This window comes from Pholcus phalangioides, unplaced genomic scaffold, assembly GCF_987345545.1.
Source record: "Pholcus phalangioides strain wild (caught in Gottingen) unplaced genomic scaffold, Ppha-v1.0 ptg000022l_1, whole genome shotgun sequence".
NCBI lineage: Eukaryota > Metazoa > Arthropoda > Arachnida > Araneae > Pholcidae > Pholcus > Pholcus phalangioides.
The window spans coordinates 34,598,387-34,620,666 of record NW_028301615.1 but is presented as its reverse complement, the minus strand read 5'-3'; the positions used below and the strand labels follow the sequence as shown (position 1 = coordinate 34,620,666).

The 22,280-nt window shown below is 41.1% G+C and overlaps 1 protein-coding gene across 3 annotated transcripts in view; it reads right to left on the bottom strand.

The window, feature by feature from the left end:
* Positions 1–22,280, bottom strand: part of LOC149070246 (serpin B8-like) — a 37,077-nt gene that overhangs the window by 9,392 nt on the left and 5,405 nt on the right. For 2 of the 3 annotated variants that reach the window (XM_089250138.1, XM_089250136.1), the window contains exon 2: positions 874–1,278. In XM_089250138.1, the coding sequence (XP_089106264.1) occupies positions 874–1,220 (347 nt within the window). In that variant the 5' untranslated portion in view covers positions 1,221–1,278. The remainder of the gene's footprint in view (positions 1–873; positions 1,279–22,280) is intronic. The other variant, XM_089250139.1, reaches the window with a different exon arrangement.

Below are 22,280 nucleotides of genomic sequence, written 5' to 3'. Positions count from 1 at the left end.
TTCTCACCAAGAGTTATTTGTAAGCAGTGGCGTCGGTGCCGGGGGTGCAGTGCCAACAGTCTGAGCACCTCCAGAATTCAACTGCCGGAACTGACAATAATTGACGTTAAAACCGAATTGTCGTTACAACCGAGGTCGTTATAACAGAGCTCAACTGCACGTGAAAGAAGTTGATTTCTCTCCGATATTATATCGAATTAAGTACAGTAGCTAATGAGTAAATTCCCAACTTACGGTATATCACTGCTTGGCGACTATTTTTTTTTATCACCAGACCTGATTTGGCTCTATTTGCTAGGTTTATCGGCGGAAATATACTACTACTTAACCGTACACGCACTTCGTACGCATATTTCCTCTGCGGAATTTTTAACGAACCGTTACATGCTGGAATGTGTTCTGATGTATATGTGGCCCTGACGTATGTATATTTTCAGAGGTTTGCGCCTGTTCCATTTTCTTGCGGCTTCCATATTTTGAACAGAATATGGCAAATGCTTTAATTTTCATGTACTGTAATTAGCATGTTGTAGGGTCTGCCTGCTGTTTTTGCGAGCAGGCTTTTTCAAATGTGAGACTGGGAATTGCATTCACGCCTCAAAGTTGGAAAACTGCAGAAAACCAATTTCAGCCGACCACCACTGTGGCGCCTTCATGTGTGAAGACGAACATCTTACCACCGCGCCACTGTGGCGGAAAAATAGGAATACTTCCCAATAGCGTTTAAACGTGACAGAGAGGCTGATGTTGGCGACATATCACCGTTTTGTAGTGGAGCAAAACTTGGCGCCAAAAAAGCTATACCGTATATTGGGAATTAACCAGCAAATGATAGGTTGATATCGAATCACTTGAGCCATCGGACCCACTCACCTCCTGTTCAAGTCGCTCAGTCGCGACCTCACTTCGTCCGAGCTGAGCCTGTTCGCTTTCATGGACAGCGTCACGTTGAGTTCGGCTTTGGTCTTGCCGCCGGACACCTCCTCGAGTAGCGCCAGCGACGAGTAAAGGCACACTGGACAGAAGAAGACGTTCATGTCATCGGTCGCTAGCTTCCTGTAGACCTCGACGGCGAATTCGTTGACGGCGTCCACGAAGCGGCTTCCCTGTCGTTGGCGGTCGGTGGCCTCCGTCTGAGGAGCCCTTGTTATCAGGTGGCACCGGGAAACGACGGAAGTACACAGCAGCAGTACGGCGACCGCGAGCTCCACGTTGATCATGGCCGCAAGGACTCTTCCTCTCAGTCAACCAGATTCATCCAGAAGAATTTGTTTCCTGCTGTAAGAACAGAGACAGAGTTGAGAGAGTGAGATAGGGTCTCCCCCCCCCCCCCCCCCCCAGGCCCCACCACCCCCAATTAATCAAGGAAATAAAACTGGATATTAGGCTGAGGAGTGAAAGAAAAATCATCTGATCTCCACCGGGAATCGAACCAGCACCTGTATATTACGTTCAGTATTACTCATATTATGTAAATTAATTTATGTGTGTCAAATTAATTAAATTGATTCATTCTTGAATAAGAAATTTCGAGTAGTTTTGTTATGTGTTTGATTCGGAGTATAATTGTAAATGCAGCGTCATGACATTCCAGTGTAGCCATAACACACGAGCCAGCACCTCCTAGAGATAGGCCTCTGCAGTCTGCTTGTGATGTCAGCAAGTAGTCCATTTTCCCCTCGGAATATTCGGGGGAAAAATTCCCTGCTCGTGCAAGTATCATCGTTGTGAGGAAAAGAAATGATCGGGCTCAGAATCGGCGATTTCTATGCCCCATATCCAATCACTATGCGGTATTTGTCAGCCAATCAGGAAAATTCTACGCCAGAAAAAAAAGAAACTAAACAGGATGCTGTGTTTCAAAATGTGGCAAACTTGCTAGGCAGCCTGATGACGTTTACGGCAAACGCTGCAGAGACAACCTATCTCTAGGAGGTGTTGCACGAGCTCACCCGGGTATGGCCAGCACCTCCTAGAGATAGAAGGCCTCCGCACAGGTTGCCATAAACGTCATCCAGACTACCTAGCCAATTTGCCACATTTTGAAACACAGCATCCTATTTCGTTTCTTCTTATTTTGGAGTGGAATCTTCCCGATTGACTCACAAATACCACATAGTGATTGGATGTGGGGCATAGAAATCGCCAATTCTGAGTCCGATAATTTTTCTTCACAACGATGATACTGGCAGGTACTGGCCGATTGAACTTCGGAGAGCATTGCTTGCTGAGTGGAGTGATCTTCCCCAAGATCAGATCGATAATTTGATACTCAGCATGCCTAGGCGTTGTACGGACTGTATTTCATCGCATGGGAGACATACAGACATACAATGTATTAACCATCATACCAACCATGTAATAGTAAGTTTTTGTAAAGGAGATATTTTTTACAATTGCTCCAGGGAGCAAAAATCGTAGTTTTTATGAATGGTATCATACATACACCATCGTTTTTGTTCTTTATCTTTTGTTTAATAAATGGGCTTTATGAATAAGTAACGTTTGTTTTGTTTCTGAACCTTTATTTGCCGGAGCTGGCATTATCCTTAATTTATGGACATGAGTGTATATGGCAAGGGTGGCCAGGAGCTGAACCCGCGAGGTCATTCTGTGCGGCTCCGACTAGGTAAAAACACTGCGAATTAAATTGAATTTATGATCATTATTTGAGCTATCGGTTCCAACTGCACACTTCCTGATCAATAGTTAATTATTTATATTTATTATTTCTAGGGACGAAAATGGTTTACTATGTTTTCACCACACTGTCTTTTTGAACACACAAATTGCTTTTGAAGTTTGGAATGTTTTTCTAATTTCTCTTCGCCTAGCTGCCAAGGCCTGTTGTGGCCTCCGTATTTGTATCTGAATGTATATTTGGTGTTTTGCTCATTGTGACGAAATTTTATAGAAGTGGATGCCAATTTACAATAGCACCATGATTCCAAATGGAAAAATGTGTGCGAAGGGAATTTTTTTCCCTGAATATTCTGAGGGGAAAATGGACTACTTGCTGACGTCACAAGCAGACTGCGGAGGCCTTCTATCTCTAGGAGGTGATGATCGAACACAGGTCTTCTTGCAAACCGGACACACACACACAAGTACGCTACCATATACTCCAGCAGGGACGCAACTGGAAGGGGGTCACTTGGGGGGGGGCCTGACCAAGTGTCCAGTTGCGGCCCTGTAAACACCAGGGATGCACAACCTTTCCAGCCCGCGGGCCTGATATGCGGTATTTTGTTTGACGTTGGCGGGGTAGAAACTTGAACATATGACCCGTATTTTACGGGATATTCCTGTAATTTTGGTCGTCCCAACTTTTTTTTTTTTTTCTATGGGGCGATGAGGGAAAAAGAAGAAGGTTATGAAACATTTTTCCGATGGGTCTCAACCTGAAGCCAAGGGATAGACAGATATCGGTGAGGAAGAAAAACTTGAAATCGGTGAATTGGTGCAATTTTTAAATTCACGAACGATGCTCGGAATGGAACCCGTTCGTAAGTCGGGGGAGTGGCTGAATTCGAAGCGCGATTTCAAAATTACCCTTGTTAATGAATAATAATGAATAATTACCCAAATCAATCAGACAAAGAACAAGGAACAAAATGGAGGCTTAAATATAATAGGCTTATGACTTACCCGTAAACCTTGATCGGTTCTTTTAAAAATTTAAAAATTTTTGTTCAAAGTTGTGCAAAGAATTTCAAAAGATTAACTTGAAACGAGATTTGGGATAGATACGGATTATAATGAATACGGATTTTTAATGAATCATTTTTCAAGTCCCGTTTTCATAACATTTGATAGGGACAACCTTTATGTTTTTGTCTTTCCACCCGAGTTTTTAAATTAATATGCATCGTGGTGACCAGATTTTAATTGGACTAAATCGGGACACGAATGCGGATCCAGGACGATGTGATGGGAAGGTGCGAATTCCATTATTAAGTTCGTTTGACCGTCCCGAATTTTGGCGGGGCAGACAAATTTTCCAATGATATTGGGCTCTTGGGAGGGTTGGTCGTTCTCATCGCCCCCCCCCCCCTCCTCTGGATATCCACGCCTGAGTAAAGGCAGGCATATTCAGATGTGAATGAAGCCACGGCAGATATCTATAGCTGTGAATGGAGTGGGGGGGGGGGGGTAGACACAGTGACGTATCTACAGGTTAACGGGCTATAGCCCAGGCCGGCAAGTTCAGAGAGGAGGGGCGGCAAATTTGAGGATTGAGTGAGCAAAGAAAATTATTAGAATAGGAGAAGGGTGGCGAAAGTTTTGTATAACCCGAAATAAATCTGCCTCTGCCGAGATAGTAAGGGACTAAGTCAGTGAGTGAGCAAAAGAGTGACGTAGAGCATGCGCAAGCTTGTGAATGACCAAAAGAGTGATCTAGAGGAGTGGTTCTCAACCGGGGGCCACCTCAGGGGGCCCTAGGATATTCCAGGGGGGGCCACGGATGAAAAATCTGGCAGAAGGGGAGCCACGGCTACTGATACGGGGGCCACGAAAAGAGAAGTTTTTTTTACTCATTCTGACTAAAAAAATTCAATTTCAAACAAAATTTATAGAATATATTTGTCGGAATTTTTCCGCTATTCAAGCAACATTAACATGAGGAAGGAAATAAGAAAAGTGTTGCGTGTAATTTCGGTGGGTTTACGACTTGGGGGTGACAGTAGGCCCTGACACAAACTATAGAAGAGGTTTAAGCAAAATGGAATAACTGTAAAGACAAAATTGTGTGTGTTCAGACTTTTCATTCAAAGAGGGCTGCCATAAGGAAAACAGACAAAGATTTGTTGACCATTCATTGACATTCTTTTGAGTGATGGTAGTAAATGTAATCCAAGAAGTAGATGGGTGAAAAATGAAAGCTTGCAAAAAAAAACCATATCGTTTTCAAGCAATTACAGACGATAGCCATCTATAGTTTGTTTCAGGTTAACTTTGCAGTGAAGAGAAAGGTAGAGAGTGTATTCCTTCGCCGCAAAATATAGTTCCCATACATCGGAGGTTTCTGATGATCATTTATATAGAATATTTCAAATTTTTTTATGATTTCGAAAAAGATACTGAAAAAATACCGTTTTGAACCAATGTATATTCGTTTAAAATTTTTAAATTAGAAAAAAATATTGGCTACCGTTATTAAAAATCCATGGCGAGCTCAAGAACATTTTGGCGCGATTTCCAAGAAATTTTCCCCGCCAATATCACTGTCGTGCTTTTTTTTTGGTTGCACAATTATATATATATATTATATCGTCATTTTGTTGAATTTTCCATTCAGTTTTGAATGTAGTTATAGGCCTGCGACGAATATTCAATCAGTTTTTTTTTTCTCCCGAAAATAGCCTCCAACGAATTCAGATATTCACTCATAGATTACAGGAAGTGTCCCTCTTTCACGACAGCGCCGATACCGTTGTGAGAGGCTCTCTTTATGGGTGTAGGTTACGGTTCCCCTCTTTATTACGGCGCCCCCCCCCCCTACTTTTTTTTAATTATCTATTTCTTGCCGTGTTCGTAGGATAGGGGTGGTTTCTGAATTCCAATAGCCGATAGCGGAGGGTGTTGACATAAGTAATGTCTCTTTTGCGTCCACACCAACTTCTCCCCCACAGCACACACAGAGGCTGTCTCTCCAGATAAATATAAATAAGCAAGAGAGAGAGAGAGAGATACCCACAATGGTTTAGGCTTGCAGTGTATTTTTTCCTTCTGTGACAGTTGTATCTTTCTTTTCACCAGAGATAGACACGCTAAAACGTTCTCCGTTCTTTTTGGCAATAATGCATAAAGCACGTTATTGAAAGGAAGAGGAATTTTGGATTGCAGATGGCCTGATGGAACACATGTTGGAGCAACAACAATTAATAAGTAATAGAGAATCCGATAGTTCTACAACTTCAAGTGAGGATTCCATAGAATGGGTATCCGTAAAAAATGACTAAAACTGTAGTGATAACAAGTGGCATCGACGTATACCGTGCGTTTGGGTGGGTGAGCGACGGAAATTTCGCCAAGAAAAGTGAAAGTGAGTAAAAGAATTCTAAATTTTTCCTTATCATTTTTATTATTATTATTTGGGGCTATTCCCAGATTCAAACGTGAAAACCGGGTTAATAGAAGTTACTAAGATACTTTTCAATTAAAAAAAAATGATTTCAAAAACCGCACTTTGATTTCTGAAAGTATCGACAGTGATTTTTTTTTTTTTTCATTAGCTAATTTTTTGTTACTAACTGACTGCAATTTTTTCTACAAGCATTACGTTATACGTAAAAAATATTTTTTTTCTGCGAGATTGGCGAGAATCAGCCATACCTTACCGAGGCCGCGCATCGATACATAGGTTAAGAGGCTTTCGTTGTCATAGCAACGAGTGATGCGGTTCCCTCGTAGCTTCCTCTTCACTGCAAAGTTAACCTGAAACGGACTTATAGTTTAGCACAAAGCTATCTTCAACCGGCACTGAGTGGTCTGATCATTGATCATTTTTGTCGCACCACGGTCATTTTCTGCACACGAGGGCTAATTAGATCGACACCTGCTATTTATTGCCGATTCCGAACGGCAGGCTTGTTTCTTATACTCATCGAGCAATTTTTTGCTGCCGTCAAGTCGCCATTTTGCGCCATTTTAATTTTTTATGCGGCACAGGGTGTCCGCATAAAAAGGTAACATTTTTATTTTAATAACTATGTAACCCCTGGCAACATGAATCAAATATGTTTCATATATATATATATGTTTTATATGCATTCATGTTGTAAGAGATTGCATATTTATTAAAATTCAAATATTAACTCCTCATACAGTCCCCGTGTGCCCTAAAACCCAGTAAGAAAGTTGTTCCCCCCGTCTCTCCTGATGCCAACAATAAAAATTGCACTTTTCCAAGTGGAAAAAAACAGCGTTAAGTGCGGGTAAAACTGTTTTTCCACATTTAGAGATGGTTTTTTTCCCCAGATTTTCATATCTCTGAATATTGCACTTGGAAACGTGTGGAATTTTTTTTTGTTGTCATCAGGAGAGACACGGAAACAGCTTTTCAACTGGGTTTTCGGGCACGCGGGGACTATATAAAAAATTAATTTTTCTATTTTAATAGCTATAAAACCCCTCCGAACATGAATACAATATCTGAGTTCGACACGTCATTCGGGGTACTTTTTCCGACTGGAAGTATGCCTCTAGGACCAATGGTTCGCCAGTAAAATGCCATATGCCCCGTTACCTATGCGCCTTGCATATTAAATATAGTACAGACTATTATGAGAAATATTGTGTTGTGTTTAAGCCAAATCGCACGTTGCTTCGTTCGCCTGCGAGAGAGCGGCCACATTATGAACCAAAAAGCCACCTGAAGGCTGCTTGTCATTCAACGTAATATCAGATTTTCACCGTATCGAAATTGAAGTCAACAAACTGATTAAAGGGGGTTTCGGATTTGCTGACTTTTGATGACGGGGGGGGGGGGGGGGTTGAAGGTGGCTTACGTCATCAACCACCCCTTTTTGAAGATATGAAATATTCTAACCTGCTGACGAAATTTTGCTGACGGGGGAAGGGGGGGGGGGTTCAGTGTTTTGCTGACTTTTGCTGATAAGGGGGGGGGGTCAAAAATGGCTGAAAATCTGCTTATGTAATACTTGAATGGCCCCTTATTTATATTTTCCGATGGGCTTGAAATCCTGATAATGAATCATTATTATGTTCACATGAACAGTTTTGTCACTGGGTTACGCAATGACAAAACCCGTATATACCGGTGACTCGAAATGTTACGCCGTCCGCCAAAGCAGTTTTTTTTTGCCTTGTAGAATTTGCAAGGGAATTAAAATTAATTTAATACTCTAGAATACTTTAAGAAATTCAATTTTAAAAATATTGTTGGTGCTGCTACCTACTTTCAAAATGAGAAGTGCCTTATGTGGTGATGACGAAGCGCAGGTATAAAAAACTAAATTCTTCATTCAGTTTTGCTCCTCATGAACAAAGTTTATAAACTGACCAGAAAGATCAAACTTCCAGTTCAGTAATTTTTTCAAGACCCAAAGAGACATCCAAAATAAAGGACCTACACACAAGCAGACGACAGGTAAGATCGTAAAAAGCGAATTTTTCTACTCTCCACTTTATAGTAATGTGCTGCCATCTAATGTCAAATTTGAAAGCGACTCATGTGGTGATGATGAAGTTTAAAGTAAAAAAACTATATTCTTTATTCCGCTCAGTTCCTTACAAACGAAGCTCGTAAACTGAACTGGAAATTTGAACTGAAAGTTCGGTTATTTTATTTGAGCATAAGGAGGCGTCCAAAACTAAGACCCTCTTAATGAGCAGACGACAGAGAAGAAGTCGGTTCCCTACAAGCTAAGCTCACAAACAGAACTGGAAGTTCGAACTGCCAGTTCAGTAATTTTTTCAGGACACAAGGAGACGCCCAAAACAAGTAGCCTGGATATAAGCAGACGACATTACTGGTCGGAAGCATCCAGCCATCGCGACTGCAGCGACATCAAATGCAAGGAAATTACGTGACTCGGTCAAAACAAACTTCCCGCCTGGCAATTTTTCCAAAGAAATGTACAGTTCGGTCTCTAAATATTGCGTTTTAAAGATTAAAAAAAAGGATTGGGAACTCATCTAAAGGTGAAAAAAGATTAAATTATTTATTTCATTAATACTGGAATCATTTCATTCATTAATGTGCAATAATTTCTTTCATCAATTCTTGAATTTTCCTTCATCAATTCTTGAATTTTCCTTCATTAATTCTGGATTTTCATTCATTAATTCTGGATTTTCATTCATTAATTCTGGAATTATTTCCTTAATTAATTATTATTTCTTTCATTACTTCTGAAATAATTGCTTTCATCAATTCTGGATTTGTTTCTTTCATTAATGTTGAAATTATTTTTTTCATTAATGTTGAAATTATTTTTTTCATTAATGTTGAAATTATTTTTTTCATTAATGTTGAAATTATTTCTTTAATTAATGCTGGAATTTTTTCTGTCATTGATTCTGAAATTGTATCATTAATTCTGGAATTGTCTCTTTCATTAATTTTGGAATTATCTCTTTTTCATTAATTTTGGAATTATCTCTTTTTCATTAATTTTGGAATTATCTCTTTTTCATTAATTTTGGAATTATCTCTTTTTCATTAATTCTTTCACTAATTTTGGAATTATCCCTTTTATCAATGCTGTAATTATCTCTTACATTAATTCTAGAATATTTTCTTCCATTAATGCTGAAATTATCTTTCTTTAATGCTGAAATTATAAATTTCATTAATGCTGAAATTATCTCGTCCATGCTGAAATTATTTTTTCATTTATTGTTTTAAACTCCTATTTATGCCATAAGAAAATAACGGGGATCATGTTTGTTTTCACCGAGTCACGTGACAAGATATTGGGGGAGACAGTTCTCAGCACTGCCAAGGCGGAGACCGCTGACGTCATACTCTCTCCAGAGGCTTGATTTATATACTGTTGGTGCTGTCATTTAATCTCGAAATTTCAGGCAACTCATGCGATGATGAAACAGAGAGTTCTTTGTCATTTTTTGGCATAAAATTTTTTTATGAGACGAAAATTTCGGTAACAAAAATTGTAAATTTGCAATAATCGATTTTATGTAGAAAAAATAACTATTTCTTTCCACAAAAACATTCGGACAATATGGATGATCGAACAAATAAGTGAAAACACGGATTATGTGGTCTTCAGATAGGGCTACCAGATTCAAAACTGAAAAAGGAGGACGCCTGGTGCGAACTTTGGGCAGTGCGGTCTTAACGCATGCTTCCCCCACCCCGGGCCGTGCCCGAAGGGTCTCAAGAGAAGAGGTGCCTCAGAAAAACGAGACGTAGTTGAATTTTTCAGGTAGGGCCTCCAAAAAATCCCTTGGCTCGGGGGCCTGTGATGCTATTACGACGATCTTGCCTGTCAGCCCTACTGTTGTGGGGATCACGGAATTCCATTAATTGATTCCTTTACTTCTATTAATTTACATTAATTAAACAAACACAGCAATCACAAATTCGAAAAATGATCAAAGTTATCGAATTGCAACGTATATTTGATAAAGAGATGATGAAGCGCTTTAAAAGTATGACAAAACTTTATGTCTGTTCAATATGGTTCGAGCCACGATGAAGTGTCAGCAGGTGGACCACGCGCTAATTATTATTAATAATCTATGAATTTTGCAAAATTAATTTAAATGTCATTCCCTCTCAATGGATCGTGTTTGATTATGATCCAATGACTATCAACGCGTTCCTGAAATAATGAAAAAAAAAATGAGTGTGATAGAATGCGTTCTTTGTGAAAAAAAATTTCCCCTTCAAGATTTACGTCCGTAACTCGAAAAGTTTCCAAGTCGGGGAGCAACTACATAAAAATTTTTTTAGAGGGAGCCCCAAAAACTTTTTTTTGCATCGGGCCGCAAAATTCTCCTAAGCCCGGACCTGTCTCCCGTTTTTGAATTTATATATCTCAGGGAATAATGCAGTTAAAAACATGTAATTTGTTTGTTGGGCTCAGAATAGAAAGAGCAACAACTGTCTTATTGGAAGTTAGAGGACAGGGGGGAGGGGGTGTGGATATCGTATAAAAATCTTCATTTTTTTATTTTGTGTACACTGTATTTTCATTCTCAAAACTCGTACAGGGTAATTTCTGGTCACATTTTGAGAATTTTTTAAAATTAGAACCATACCACTACGACAAACGGTTGATGAATAAAGGCTGTACCAACACTCCAAGGAGAAACCATTGAATCTTAGAATGGCCATAATATTACCAATAGGCAGGACCGCAACTAGTGGAGGGGGGGGGGGAAGAGCAGGCGAGTTTGGTGCCCCGGGCGCATTACAAAAAGGGACGTAAATTTAACCATTCAACCTATCCTTCAGCATTACGGGGTTGCTTAAATGAGTGGTTGCCCCTGCTAACCAAGTATTCACTTGCGGTCCTGCCAGTAGGTATCTTATTTCTGACAAAAATCACCGTTATATATATTGGGTATTTTTTCTTTTTAGATACATTCTCAAGTTTGTAATTTACACCAGGTAGCATTTGTTTTACTTCTATGGATCAAACTGCACAGTTGATCTACTAATGACCCACAAAAATCATGTCCTTATAGAACTTGGTTTACTGCATGGGCCCATCTGGGCACTTCTGGCACCGGGGTGTCAAGTGGCGTGCCCGAGTGGCCTGGTGGTAAGATGCTCGTCTACCATCGTGAAGGTTGTTGTCAGGGTCCCGGGTTCGAACCCAAAAGGGAGGATGTAGATAAGATATTTTCCCTAACGAAATCGAGGCGACCACCGATAGACAGCGCCTTCACTTCCAACCCATCTCACTAATGGCTGTAAATTGCGATACGGCCAGAGTTGGTGTTTGGTGAAGTAGCAGTAAATTCTGCCCGGATAACTCAGTCGGGATGTCAAGTGACAATTAGATCTGGTTCCGATTTTCCAGATTAAATATGCAAATAGGTACGTAGGAATTTTTAGCTAGGTTGTAGTGCCTCTCTCAGAAAGATCGCTTTGTATGGGGGGGGGGGGGCGTGTGATAATATTAAGACAGCCCTGGGCGTACTTTATGAAAATTGTGAAAAGCTAATAAAAAAAAACTCAGCAAAATAATGTGGTCTAGTTTCTCATCTTTTGTGCCATCCTTGTGATAATGATCTTCAACTATTACAATCAAGTGTTCTTAAAATTTTAGCTCCTTCTATCGTATGATCGATGTCGAAAAAGAACTGCACATTAAAAAAAAAATACCATATGATATCTTTTTGGTGGTGCCCCTTTAGTACTGATGCCCTAAGCATGTGCTTATTTTGCTTAATGGTTAATCCGGCCCTGTGACTGCGCACATGATTTCTCTGGAATGAATGTTTCAAACAAATACACTCATTGCCATAAAAATTTGCGCACCCAGAAGAAGTCGTCAAAATGAAACGAAATTTTACACAAGTAAGTACTACGTTGATATAAGTAAGTGATTAGAAAATCCAAGAAAAAGGATCATTTATTGCAGAAAAAAGTACAGATGAACAGAAGTTTTAGTACTCTGTTGGACCCCCTCTAGCGCGAATGCACGATGCGATGCGAGCGGGCATCGAGACATACAAGTTCCGTATGATGTCCCGAAACATCTCGTTCCACAGTTACTGTAAATGCGCCTCTAGTTCGACCAACCTCGTAGGGTGGGGTGTCCAACTTGCCGTCCCAAATGATCCCAGATATGTTCGATTGGTAACAAATCTGGGGATAGAGCAGGCCAGGGAATGGTGGTAATGTGGCGGAGGCAGTCTTGTGACATCCTTGCTGTGTGTGGCCTAGAATTGTCTTGTTGAAAAATGGCTCCTGGGAGCTCTGCCATGAGTGGCAACACATGTGGCTGAAGGATGTTATGGACGTACCGCTGGGATGTCATTGTGCCATGGATCAATATTAGGGTGACCGTGCATCGTAAGCAATGGCACCCCATACGGGAGCGGTGTGTCGCTGTAAAGCGAAGGCAGGATTGAAGCGTTCACCACGGGGCCTCCACACATGAACACGATTGTCATCACTGCTCAAGTTGAATCTCGATTCGTCGCTGAAGACGACCTGGTTCCATTCCGTTGCAGTCCAATCCCGTCGTGCTCGACACCACTCCAAACGGAGGCGTTGGTGGGTGGGTGTCATTGGCAGCACACGTAATGGGCGCCGCGATACCAGATGTCCTTCAGCCAGGCACCTTGCGATGGTTCGGGAAGACACAGGGGCCCGTAGTGAAGCTGCTGGCTGTGTCTGGATAGCGGCCAATGAGGCAGTTGGCTCTACGCGTGCGTTTCGGATGATGTGACGGTCTTCTCGACGACTGGTCTGTCGAGGGCGTCCTGAACCTGGTTGCCGTGTAAATGACGTCTCTTCTGTCCACTGGTCCCAACACCTCCTCACACTAAAATCAGAACGGCCTAGTTGACGAGCTACTCGCCGAGCTGACCACCCAGCTTCCATCATCCCGATGATTCTTCCTCTATCGAACTCTGACAACTGCTCATATGGTCTTGGGATACAATTTGTATAATTGTATTGTCTTCGACGGCGGCGTAACGGCATGTCTACCTCAGCATTTTCTTTGCAAACGATTAAATACACTCCAGCAAGCTCTGCTTACCTGTTTTATACTCCAAGGAGAACGAAGTTCAACGCCCTGTAGTGGCATTACGCAATGCGCAATCACGCTGCATTTCTAATCATTTGCATATCTGCCCGACATGTACCTTCAGGCCAACTTTCGTTTCGATTCCACAATTATTTCTTGGTGCGCAAATTTTTATGGCAATGAGTGTATTTAAAAAATTTTCACACGCGCGTATTTTAGTTCATTTTTTTAAGTTCATAGTATGGCTACAACATGAACCTATATCCTTGATACATGTATTATTTTTGAAAACGATGCGAAAGGTTGAACTTTTCAATTGTGATTAATTTGTGCTCCCTCATTACTACTTTTATCCGCACATGAAGAGAATACAATTAATAAAACTGCTTGCTACCACATTTGGCGATTTTTATCACTACAAGAATGCGTATTTTGGAAGCTACAATTGACATTTTCTCAACGAAACCACAATAATTTGCACAAAAATAAACTATAATTTGAAATAATACAAATTCCATCCAGTACAAGTAACTTGATGACTTTGTGTCATCTTCAAGCGCAGAATTTACATTGATTGAAAATAATTTTTTCTATTTTTTTTTACTGTATTCTATTACGTTTATTTTGCTCTTTCGTTATTTTCATAAATTAAAAATTAATCAAATTGAATTCAAACATATTTATATACTTCAGACAATTTTTGAATAACTATCTTCTAATGGAAAAACGGGCGGGGGGGGGGGGGGAATTATTCATGTTCGCAAGAGGGAGCCATAGGAATGAGAAATGCTTGAAAGGGGGCCATGGACAAAAAAACGTTGAGAACCACTGATCTAGAGCATGAGCAAACATGTGAATGACCAAAAGAGTGATCCAGAGCATGTGTAAACGTGCAAATAATCAAAAGAGTGACCTCTAAAGCAAGGAACTATGTCAGGGAGCAACCGAAAGAGTGGCCTAGAGCCTGTGTAAGTATATGAGTGACCAAAACAGCGGGCAAGCATGCGAGTGACCAAAACAGTGTGTAAGTATGTGAGTGACCAAAACAATGGGCAAGTATGTGAGTGACCATAACAGTGTGCAGGCACATGAGTATGGCTTTCACATTCTTGAGCAGGGCCCCTAGGCTGGAATCTTTAGCGGGCCCCCAAACCAAACTTTTCACGGACCCATCTATAGTGAATTTATAGCATGAAATAACAAAAAATGACAGTAATTATCCTGGGGCTAGATCCCCATCAGCCCCACCCTTGGGGATGGGGAGGGCATGCATGTGAATGACCATAACAGTGTGCAAGTATGTGAGTGACCAAAACAGTGTGCAAGTATGTGAGTGACCAAAACAGTGTGCAAGCATGTGAGTGACCAAAACAGTGTGCAAGTATGTGAGTGACCAAAACAGTGTGCAAGTATGTGAGTGACCAAAACAGTGTGCATACACGTGAGTGACCAAAACAGTGTGCAAGCACATGCGTGAGCAAACAAAAGAGTGACTTAGAGACATCGGTGCATTTGCAGGGGGTGGAGGGAAGACCAAGTACAGGATAGCGAATCCAAGGAAAGATTAGTAAAGGAAATTAGACTACAGAAAACGGGAGGAGGGAGGCAAATTTTGCCTCCCTCCTCCCGTTAGGCATCAAAAGCCATAAATGCGGCTCTGGGCAGACATCTTCGGCGGAAACTGGGCGATGTGTCGGAAAATCGACTTAATGTATAAGTGCATCGGATCATCCCGTATTTTGCGGGACAGACAAATTCCCCCCCCCCCCCCATATTATTTGCCTCTCGAGGAGGGGCTATAATACAATGAATTAATCGTTTTTATACTTTCTCCGAAAATAATTCTGTAATTCTCAATTTTAGTTGGCGCAAGGGGTCGGTGGAACACAAAAAGGTTAAGGACCTGTATTTAAGTGGTGGATAGAAGAACGCGGAGGACGAAATCGAAAACAAACATGGAGAAACAAGTCCGCAAATAGAGCGTGTCGCTTCTGAAGAGCATTAACACAGCATCAGAGATTAAAAACGATCACGCATTTACCACATTTTTAGTGCAGAGTTTGGGACGGCCAGAACCCGATTTTTAGAAAATTTCCTAAAATAAATGTCAAGTTATACGTACATCTATTTTCTATCATACAGGCAGGGCCGCAACTAGAATTTTTTTTTCCTCGGTCACGCCGGTGCTACTACCAATTTTGGCTTCCCTTACACCATAATTTTGAACGGGCCCTTCCTGGTTCAGAACCCGCCGCAGTAACAAGTGCGATAGTAGAACAAGTTAGAACAAGTGGAGACATGGAGACAGAGGGCCAACTGAACACATTTTATACCAACGGATCGAGGATGGAGGAGACCACGGGGGCATCCTACATACGCACACAGGATCAAACCATCAAGAATATTTGGAGAGTGAAGCTGCACCCGAAGAACTCTGTCTATCAACTGGGGAGGTCACAAGGCTGAAAGTCCCGGCCCACACCAGCCTCTCAGGACGGACAGCCTCTCAAGAATAATGGAGATCCTGAACTCGATTACAAAGCACCAGACGTCCCGAAAGATTCGGCAATTGCTCCTTAGGCACCCTAACGTCAAGATCTCTTGGGTTGAAGCTCACGAGCGCCTGTGGGGGCGCTGTGCAAAAGAAGCTGCCAAAGAAGGAACCTCCACCAATGACACGAAGGCCCTATCGAGACTCTGGAGAGAGATGCTCCTCGACTGGCAAGCTAAGTGGGACGACCCAGAGGCATCTGGCAGATCTATCCACAAGGTAATTCCTAGGATCAAGACCGTAAACAGCAACTGGCCCAGAGAAGTCATTATGTTTGTAACGGGTCACGGCCCGTTCTCCGCCAACATGAGAAGGTTTAAATCAATCCCCAAAAACCGTTAAAGTTGCGGAGACATGCGGAGAAGGAATGGATGCTAAACATTCTATAAAGCGACCGGACTCCATCCAGAAACTTATAAGACAACCAACCAACAATGATACTAAGTACGACAGTCGAATCCCGTTATAATGAATTCCAATAAACCGGAGAAATCACTTCGTTATAACGAAATTTCGCTATAAAGGAATTCCAGATTTTAGGATTTTCTTCCTACGTAAACTTATCTGGGAGATTAGAAAAGTGATCGCTAAAACGAAATTTTCGCTATAACGGTATTCGTTAAAACGGGATTCGACTGTACTAATACTACCAAACCATAAAATCGCGCACTTCGCACCCCTTTGAGGAACTTCTAACGAACTGGTGCATGTCGGAATCGGCCGTGTATGTGTTGCGTACCTAATATGAAGTTTGTTTCTGAGGAATGCCTTCTTTTTATGTATTCAGGAAGTGCTGCCATCTAACTTCCAAATTCGGAAGCAACAACACGACAGGTTACTTTTTGTCACTCAAGCGCTTATACCGAGTGATGTGCGGAAGAGGTGGGCGGGGGGGGGGTTTCGGCGCTTTTTGTATGCGTCATCACTGCGTTCGTCAAAAACTCTGATTTTGCGTAATTAATTTAATAATTAACATAATTAATTGATTTTTGATATCGTAATTGCTTCTATAAGTTCCTGTTATGTTATTGTGGCAGTAAGTCTACGAGTTTCTACGCTACAAGCTTAGGGCTTCTTGCGTTTTCGTCGCATAAAGAACTGCAGTACTACGAACATCTTTCGGTCGCCGTATAGTGTTCTACTGAATTTCCTAGCGGTCGCCGTATAGTGTATAGGGTTCTCTTGGTGGTTCCTGGTTTGTTGGGTAAGTACTGTGATTATTATTATCATGGCTTTTAGTTGCCCCTTCAGGAATCAGGTATTTGATAGGGACCTTTATGAGTTAGAAGTATGTGTCCCCTTGGCTCAAAAGTTCCCCTGGTTAAAACAAGGTGTTTTTACCAGAATTTTGGACTTTCTTGGAAAAATCTGGCTCGAAGCCCCCAAAAATCCCCTGAACTTAGTAGAAAATTGTAAAGTAGCCAGATGCTTAAATGAACTCTTGGAGATTCATGTGAAATACTTAGCAATTGGTTCTGAAAAACTTCTTGAGTTAATCTTGCAAAAGATGATACAAATGGTTGAGCTATTTTCTTGTTGCTCTTGCACATATTTTACTCAGGGTGAAGCTGACTCTGAAATGGGTATAGGTAAGGCATATAGCATCCCTCCGGTCTACTTTGTGGGCTCTATTGTGAGTAATTGGGATGTTTTGGAAACTAGTGATTTTTCTGATACAGTAAATTATTTTTCTGATATTATGGAAGTTAGTATTTTTGTGAGTATCATTACTGAAATGTGTTTACTGATTTACTCTAGTAAAAAATTTTCTCACCTTACTATAAATCATAGGCTCTGTTTATTTGGAACTTTATTTTGGTCAGTTTGTAAAATTGCTCTGAGTGAATTTTGGATTTTTTGGATATGGCAGAAGTGTGTTATAAACTCTAGGGTGCAATTTGCAACTGATAAAATTGAAGGAGTATTGTCTTATACTAAATTGAAAAAAGTTAAAATGAAAGATATATTACTGAATAACTGTTGACTTGGTCACATAATTGGATTTTTGGGATAAAACCCCTTGTAAATAGTGGATTTTTGGGTTTATATCCTGTGTAAATATTGATTCTGGGGAAATAATTCCCTGTATATAGTGGATGTTGAGGTTTAATCCCTTGTAAATACTGGATCGGGATAGAAATCTCTTGTTAATATTAATTGAGGAAAATCCCTTGTAAATATTGGATTTTGTAAATAGTATGGCTTGAGGATTATATTATGCTTCTTAATAATTTAGTGAGTATTGTTATAAAACTATTGAAATATTAAATAGAACTTTTATTGGTACCCTTGTAATATAAAATTATGCCATGATGATAATGGTCATAGTGCTTGTTTTTCGGGTTTTATTCCTGAATTCTTATTGATTCATAATTGTTTCTTTATTATTGAAGTAAAAAGGTCTTTTTGCGCTCTAAGAGATGAGCGGTTTTTCTTACCTACCAACTTAGAAAAAATGGGTTTTTTGTTATCTTGTTTTAATATCGGAAGATAATTTTTTTATCCCATATAGTTCCACAAGAATCTTGATCTGCTGTAGGTGGTGATCTGTAAATGGACTTTGGCTTCATAAGAGATTGTATAAGAACTTGCTTGTTAATGAAGAGGAACTTGTCTCCGTATGGACTGTGGTGTGCATCGTGCAAAGAAGGTTTTATTGTGACATTGAAAAACTCTTTCGTTATTTGACAAAGTTTTTTCCCGATTTTGACTTTAAAATTTTCCCCTCTATCCTTTCTTCTTCTACACACACAACTCTACACACTTTTTCTAAACACAACAAATCTCTCCTTCATAGCCGTTTCATGGCACTTTCTAAGGTGGTAGTTGAGAATTCTTAGGAACCACCAAATCCAGTTCTTATTCAGTTCAGTTCAGTTCAGGTGGGCGGGGACGACAAATCTTGATGGGAATTTTGCTGAAGTTTTGAGAAATTCGAGTGGACAGTTTTTGAACACTTTGCTCTCCTCCAATTCGTTTTTCAGGTGTGGTGGCATTGCAAAAAATTACCCAGGCAAAAATTCTTGAAGCCATGACCAATTTTTGACCAAGCTATGACAAAACTTCTCTTCCCAAACACTACACAACATTCATGCACTCTCTGACATACACCAGACACAGTCTCTCCTTCAAATTCTTCATAGGCCTACCTGGCTCGTCAGTAATCCCACAATCAACCCCTAAGGGCTGGGCATGGGGGTAATCATTTGATGCTGGTCTGGGACGACAAATTGCTGTCCCTTTGAACAGCATAAATTGCATCCCTTTAATCGCCCCTCCTAACAGCCAGACAAAACGGGAAAAAGCCTGCGACAACGCAATAGGGGAAAAATTTATCTGTTTTATTATACGGGACGATCCTACTAAACTAGTCGCCCTTCCCAAACAAGGGTGACTGGGGGGAAAAAATCTCTATCTGTGCGGGACACATTTTTGGTGCCCCCTTTTGGGTGAAATTTTTTTTTTTTTCAGCAGAGAACAGTGCCTGTTCAGTCTAGGTTGCATCACCGATTGGTAATATCAGCCTCTGCCCAGAGTCATAGCATGCTTTCTCGGGACCCCAGGGCAGACTTTTTCTTACGACCTCTTTTGATGGGGGTAGTACTACGCAAAATAAGCGAAATTTTTTGTTCGGCCCCTCCCCATTTGGTTTGAGAGGCAGTGCCGCGGATCCTTCAAGTGAGTTGAAAATGTGCCGCGGGCCAACTTAAGTGAGTTGAAAATGTGCCGCGGGCCAACTTAAGTGAGTTGAAAATGTGCCGCGCGTCGCTTAAATGATCTGTAAATATGCCGCATAGTTCATTTTTACAAAATTATGTTTGGCGTGGTGGGCCACATCAGATAATCCCGAAGGCCACATTTGGTCCGTGGGAGATGGATTTAGCATATATGGCCTAGAGGGTGGGTCGCAATTAATTTCTTAAAAAGAAATTTTTAGCACTGAAATTAACAGGAAATTGATTATCCATACATATATAATGACATGTCCTGACTGGTTCATCATCACCGAGCCGGAACCGCTGAAGCTATAAATATCAAATTTGGTCAATAGTTTTGTTTCATGACGTAAAGACTTACTAAGAAGGGGTTTTCTGAAATTCGACCGCTACGGGGGTCGAAACAGGGGTTCATGAATGAACGCCAGAGTCTCTGCCACCTGACTTATCCCGTTGCCGAGATCTCTTCCAGCCCATAATCCTTCGAGTCTGGAACAAAGTGAGTGCACCTAACAGTCTGAGTGTGTAGCTGAGTGCTTGATATTTCAGTGCTGCCATCTATACTTCAAATTGTGAGTGAAGTGTAATGATTGAATATTTGTAACGTTGTAGGCCTGCTGCTCTCTGTGGGGAGACTTTTTAACGGGGAGATCGGCTCGCATTCACGCCTTGAAGTTGGGAATCACAGGAAACCAACTTCAGCCGACCACCACTGTGGCGCCGGTGGGGTTCGAACCCGGATCGTCGCGATGCGAATCCGTCACTCTGACCACTCGACCACCACAGCGGCGAAACAGGGGTTCAAAGGTTACATATTGAAATCATCCCGAACCAAAACAACTGAAGCTGTAATCACGAAATTTGTTCAGAAGTGCTATTTCATGATGTAAAAAAAAAATAAAAAAAATAAATGAAAGAAGGGGTTTTTCGAAATTCAACCTCTAAGGGGGTCAAAAGGGGAGTTCGAAGGTAACATGTAAAAATCATGCCAAACCAAAACCGCTGAAGCTGTAGTCATGAAATTTGGTCAGTAGTTTCACCTTATGAAATAAAGACCCACTAAGAAAGGGCTTTTTGAAATTCGAGCCCCCCCCCCCCTAAAGCCCCGTTCACACGTGCAATAAAACAACCCGGAAAATTCCCCGGTATAACGGGGATTTTCGCTACAAAACCATTCACATGACGTTTAGTTTATGCCGGTAATCTCCCTCTTCTTTCCGAAAGTCGTCACTGGTTACGTGGGTTGAACGGAAGTGGTTGATTCAAGATGGCTGACGAAGGAGCTTACAGTAGTTTTCGCGGCGCGAAGGATTATGGGAGAGAAGGTCGGTGTCGACCACCAATCCACCCCAAGAAAGATGGGGGGTTTTTTTGATGAGCTACTCCCCCACATTTTTTTTCCCTACTAGGGGGAAAAAAGTTGTCATGCCGGTAATTATCACTCCAAAGCGACCCCCAATCTTACACATGTGAACGGGGCTTAAAGGTCATAATAGTGTTCACAGGTTATATAGTGAAATCATGCTGAGTCGAAACCGCAGGATCTATAATTATGAAATTTGGTCAGTAGTTTTAGTTTGCTATGCAGAGGCTCACTAAAACGGGATATTTCAAAAGTCAATATCTGGGAGGGGGGGGGGTGGTCATATGGGGGGTTTCCAAAGGTTACGTGGCGCAATCATCGTTGAGTCCAAACAGCAGAAGCTATAAATTTAAAATTTGGTGAATATTATATTTTATAATTCAGAGAATCACTACGACGGGATTTCTGAAAATTTAACCCCCAATGTGGTGCAAATGTTACATGGGGGGAAAAATTGCAGAACAATTTTCAGATGACCAAATCCACGCGAGCGAAGCCGCAGCTAGTAATAACATACAAGGGTATTCTGAAATTTTAATTTAAAAAAAAAAATATTTTTTGCATCAAAAAAAAAAATATTAATCGTCTGGGGGGTGGTGGGGGGGGCACGATCCGCCACATGCCCCCTACTTACGTCTCTGATCCCAAATATGCGTTAGGAAGTGGGGGGCAGAGCTCACGAAATTTTCCTGACGGGCGAGATTGGGGTGGGGGGTTAGAGATGGTAGGGGGTTAGAGTGGGGGTTCAAACACTTTGCTGATGGGGGTGGGAGAAGTCAAAAATGTCTAAAAATTATTTGCTGACGTGATTCTCCCGCTCAACCAAACGGGATGTATGATCATCGTAATTACAAAAGGATATAGTTATCATTCGGTTATTGTTATCAGAATCTTCGAGCCCTGATGTGGATGGGATCACATTAAGAGGCATGAACTGTATCATCGGAGCCGGTCTCAGACAAAGTAGCGCCCTGTGCAGGATAAAAATTTGGTGCCCTTCTTCTCGTTAGTTTAATGCGATGATTCCCAAATGGTATGTCACGGCTGCCTAGGGTGCCCGACACCGATCATAAGAATAGTTCCCTATGCACCCTACAGGCCCAAATCGTCTCAGCATACTGATAAAACAGGGGGTTCTCAACCATTTCGAGCCACTACCCAAAACCAACAACACGATCAACTTTGCGACCCATTGATATATTTTCAGTTTGAAAAATGTTTATTAAATATTTCTGATAAAAAAAATGTTCAGTAAATAGTTGATAAGGTTTTCGCGGCCATCATTTGATGAAAATTGTTTGTTCGGGTTCGAACTAACATCTCGAAAACTAACTAAGAAAGCTCGAGAATTAACTCAAACGGACGACGATCTTCGAATCCGAACAAACAATTTTCATCAAAATGTTCAGTTTTCGAAATTAGTGGAACCAGCCCATGGCTTCATTCTTATC